The following is a 4,827-nucleotide window of genomic DNA, read 5'->3' as shown; positions in this document are numbered from 1 at the left end:
CCTTTTGCTACATGCCCAGGCAGCTCTCGGTAGCATCGAATAGCAACGTGCTAGCAACACAAGTCAACATGTGACGCACTACGGCAGCTCATTTGGCCTTATGAGGCGTTTACGGACAATTGTCCATTTGACTACAGGGTTCAAAACTTAAGGTGGTCAAGAGATTATCAAGGGTTTTGTAAGAAATGTGAGCGGCTAGATTAACATAGGAGTTGGGAGTCCTTCATTTTATGCACAACAACTCAGCGTAAGACCATGGGTTATACTCTAATGTGTACACCTATGGTTAGTGGTTGTCACTATTTTGTCTTTTCCCACAACAGTAAAAGCACCATGCGTGTGTGAATATGTGTGCGTATGTTATATTTATATGTACATGGAGATAGATGGAGATGTGTGTCTATATTTTGTTGAAATGTTATCAACCACCTCGGGGGGGGGGGGGGGGGGGCTTCTTGAGTTTAGATATGTTTGCTCTTTAAAAACACCTGCTTAATGGATTTGTGTCCGAGTTTGACATTAACTTTGAAATGTTGTTGTCCTTCCGTGCTGATGCGCATGCGCAGGGTGGGCTGTTGTAATGTGGGTTTTGTCACACGCAGTTATCTCCTTTGATGTTATAGGTTCGACTGGACTTTAACGCTGTGTACTTCATCACACATGGCTCTAAGAAGGTGTTGGATGTTTTCAGGACTGGTCCCGCGCCTCTTGTGGCGTGGTACCGTCCAGTCTGTGGCTTCTTTCCCGGTGGGACGAGGGTCAGTGTCCAGCCTTGGCTTCAAAAGTGAGTTTCACATTCAGCTGCTCGTGACTCACTGTAGTGTTTCGATAATACATGGCCATGTCTCGTGTTTTGTTTTTGTTTTGCTCTCAGCCACAGAGTTGCTGCTGTGTAGCGGGTTCACTTCAGCGACACCGAGCAATGTTGTGACTTACGTGCAGCTGAAGCAGCTGCTAGCCGCCCGAAATGCTGTGGTCATCGATGTGCGGGAACCCTGGGAGCTTCGGGACTTCGGCGCTATCCCTGGCACCGTTAACGTCCCCCGTGAGTATTTTCTCAGTAACAAAAGACCGGATCAAAGAATGTAAGGTCATGTGACGTGGACCTTCACGGTCACGCAGATGAGTAAAAAAAATGACCCGGGCCTTGGCATGGTCATTTCTCTTTTCGTATGGAAGAGGTTAATCTCACTGATAACATGGCTGCTGACAGGGACAGAAAGAAAAGTCTTATTTCAGCCACTGATGTAATACAATCCATACCAGAGCTGCTGGTCTCCTGCTCCTCTTCTGATAAGAGGAGTTCAGCTCAGGACAGACAGAGCAACCATTCCCAAACCGTGTGTATTTTAAAAAACCTGCAAAATAATTGATAATGGATTGATAATAACCAATGTTAAACAGATATACATTTCACAAATCTGAGGTAAAACATCCAAAGACATTGTATGCATTACATTTCAATTACATCTGTATATGCACACTATCCATATACAGCACATTACACAAGCATATTATAACCTCTGCAATGAATCGGTTATATTACATTACAAAATAAAACATTTTGTGATAATTGTTTGACCAATATTGTGGTATCACCCTGCCATAAGTTGATTATAGCACAGGATATAGGGATACACCGATTACTCACACCGAGTACTTAGTAATACCATTACAGCTAAATGCATTTGCCTCAATTTGAACAAAATACAATATTAAATAAAATAAGTATTTAGGGTTTGACATCAAAAGATGAAAATAAGACAAGCAATCAGAATTCCACCTTTGATTTCCAGGTAAATAAATAACTGAGAAGATAGCCTCATTTATAATGTAATACCACATTGTTTTAGGTGAGCAAAAGTGCAGGAACAGGTAGACTTGAATTAGATTTAAATGAATAATTCTTAATATTTAATGGCAAATCCTTTGCTCTATGACACACAGTTCCTTAGACATTGTATTACTTTTCTCCTCCTCCTCTTGACAGTCTTGCAGAGGATAGGTTGCAGTCCTCTCTGCTTTTGTTGTCATAACTTGTCTAAAGGGATTTCCAAACAGCCGACATTGCGACACAAATCCACTTAATGCTGCACACCTGCTCAGCTCACTTGAAGATAGGTAAAGGAGTACCAGTTGCAGGAGTATCGGAGTAGTTTTACAAATACAGTATCATATATAAATGTCATATAAAAATTAGTTGCTTGATTAAAACCAGTGGTAATTTATAATATGAAATACTGTTGCCATCATATGCTTTCAACTTGACACTCAAACACATTCAAGTCTCTTAATCATGCATTTCTGTGAAAAACAATACAATACAATGTACAATAAAATTAAATTACATCCTTCCATCCCCAAGCGGCTTATACAGTAAGTTGTGTTGTTTGCAGGACATCATAAATATGGGAAAGTCATAAAATACTCCACACCAACAGTCAAACCCTTACTAAACACATCTACGTCAACTGACCTGATCTGTTTGTCTTTGTCCTGGCAGTGGCACAGGTGAACACTGCACTCCAGCTGAGTCCAGCAGAGTTCAAAGAAAAGTACGGTGGTGAAATGCCCGAGCGGACAGAAACGGTTGTGTTCACATGTTTGGCAGGAATTCGCAGCAAGAATGCATTCATGGCAGCTGTTTCGCTCGGATACACAGAGTGAGACATCTATTGGACATATTTCTTTCAACTTTTGTTTTTTTAATCATTTCATCATGAAGTCAACAATTCATTTAACATCTTGTCCTGTGCAGTAAATGTTGATACAGATGTGTCTTTGTAAAGAAAAATCTTTTAAGTCTGAACAGCAGTAGCGTTTTATGGCTGGGTTTAGTAGACTTTTGACACATTGACAGACTTTTATATTGAAGTGCTATTAAATACACCTGTGTTATTAAAATCAAAAGATTTCCATTTTCAGGATCCATTTTTCAAAAAAGCAAATTACTATATAAATGACTTAATGTGGGACTGCACTGTAAAATCAATCATAAATGCAGTGTTTCATTTCATGCAGAATTTAATTACTTTATCTCTCTTTTTTGTTTTCGCCATTCCAGTGTTCAGGATTACTCCGGTGGATGGAAAGACTGGGAGAAGAATGAGAGCGAAATGTGATTCAAGGATGAAGGAAACAAAAGCACTCTATTTAATTAAATACATTTCAATTATCTGAGATGAAACTTGAATGTGATCACACATAACCAGAAGGTTTTTGCTATTTTTATGAGCTGGTGACTGAAGTTGTGTTCCTCACCTGTGAATCTGAAAACAGAGGGCTCAGCACACATCAGCATTTTTCATTTCATTTCAACTACTGAAAATGCACCATAGTTACTCACTTCAAGTCCAGTGTGTATGAATTAGTGACATCTATTGGTGAAACTAAATGTTATAACAAACAGGACTCCTCACTCTGATGGCCTTTGCATTCTAGAAAGGATGCCATTCTTATTTGTTTGCTTGGTAAGCTTCTGCCTCGAAACAACAAATTGCATGCTCTCATCAGTTTTTGTTTGTCATAAATTACAGCTTGTCCAAAAAAACATATTACAGGAACCACTGAACGAGAGCAAATTTCTTCTTTTTTAGCACCTTTTCACTGGCTTCTGATTCATTTTAGAATTAAGAGGTCTTCAGCCAAATACATGATTGTCATTCTTCAAACTTGGCCAAGGTCCAAGGGTGACTGTCCTTTGCTGTTAGGGCAAACACTCCTGAGAAATTTGACGAGCTAATCATCCTCTTTTAAATAAAGTGCACATTTCCAGGACTTGGTGACTTTCATCATTTAAAACCCTTTAATGCCTTCATATTTAATGTTGTTTTATCATGATTTTGATCTTTTGGATTTTTATTTTGCTGCTTTTATTTAATTGATTTGTATCTGATTACTGCTGTCCTTTAATTGCTTGTGTTTTCCCTTCATTTTGTCCTGCAAAACAGTTTGTAACTGTATTTTTTCAGACATGCCACATAAGTAAAGCTATATTATTATATAAAAGGCTTACAAATTGAAGTAAATGTTAAAACACTGGACTTTTAAGTTGAATTAGTTTCGGTGTAGAACAGCTTTCAGATTGTGTACAGCTTCTAAACACATTTGCAACCGGTGACATTATGAATGGAAAAAGTACAGAATATGTTAAAGTTTTTGTTTCCATACTAACTATGCAAACGGCAAGTACACTGTTAGTCTTCCTTTGTACATTCTGAACAGTTTCCAAGACGATGTATCGGAAATATTAAACGGTTTCTTGCTCTAAATTCACAAACTAAAAGTAATGTTTTCATTATTTGTGATATGGTCTGACAAAACAACAGAAGACACACATTTGCATCACTGCGGATATAAATAGACAGATCCACAGTTTGGCTGAGCTGACAGCTGCTGGCACTAAGATGATCTACTGTACTGAAGGTCTGTATCTAATACCCACCCTTTCTCAGCATGAATTTGCCACAGACACTCGACAGAACGTAAACGGCTCTCGTCGTCATTCATGATAATGAATGTGTTTGTTTCAGCCGAGAAGAATGTTGACCGTGGCTCGGACCTTGTTCCCCTTTCACTCTTGTCCTCCGGACTTCTAGTTTGAAGAGAGCACAAATAAAAAGGTTTAAGTTACCAACATCTGGAAATTATCCATGCACATCACAGAGCTCAGATGATGATGAGTAAATAATTACTATAAGAAGTGTTGAATTTTGCTGGTATTAAACAGCATTTTCCATATTCATACTTATCTGTGTATAGCAGAGGCCAGCACGCCGTCTTCTTTACAGTCTGTTACATCAGGAAAGACATACAATATAATACAAT

General features: G+C 38.6%; 1 protein-coding gene across 1 annotated transcript; it reads left to right on the top strand.

The window, feature by feature from the left end:
• Positions 1-546: 546 nt before the first annotated feature.
• tstd3 (thiosulfate sulfurtransferase like domain containing 3) lies at positions 547-4,479 on the top strand. The gene is made up of 4 exons (XM_083892080.1): positions 547-784; positions 875-1,045; positions 2,504-2,663; positions 3,065-4,479. The coding sequence occupies exons 1-4, from the start codon at positions 661-663 to the stop codon at positions 3,120-3,122; spliced, it is 513 nt and encodes a 170-aa protein (XP_083748206.1). The 5' UTR covers positions 547-660; the 3' UTR covers positions 3,123-4,479.
• The last annotated feature ends 348 nt before the right edge of the window (positions 4,480-4,827 follow it).

Source organism: Microchirus variegatus, assembly GCF_963457635.1.
Source record: "Microchirus variegatus genome assembly, chromosome: 1".
In the NCBI taxonomy this organism is placed as follows: domain Eukaryota; kingdom Metazoa; phylum Chordata; class Actinopteri; order Pleuronectiformes; family Soleidae; genus Microchirus; species Microchirus variegatus.
The sequence above is the reverse complement of the archived record's forward strand: the minus strand, read 5'-3'. Positions and strand labels throughout refer to the sequence as shown.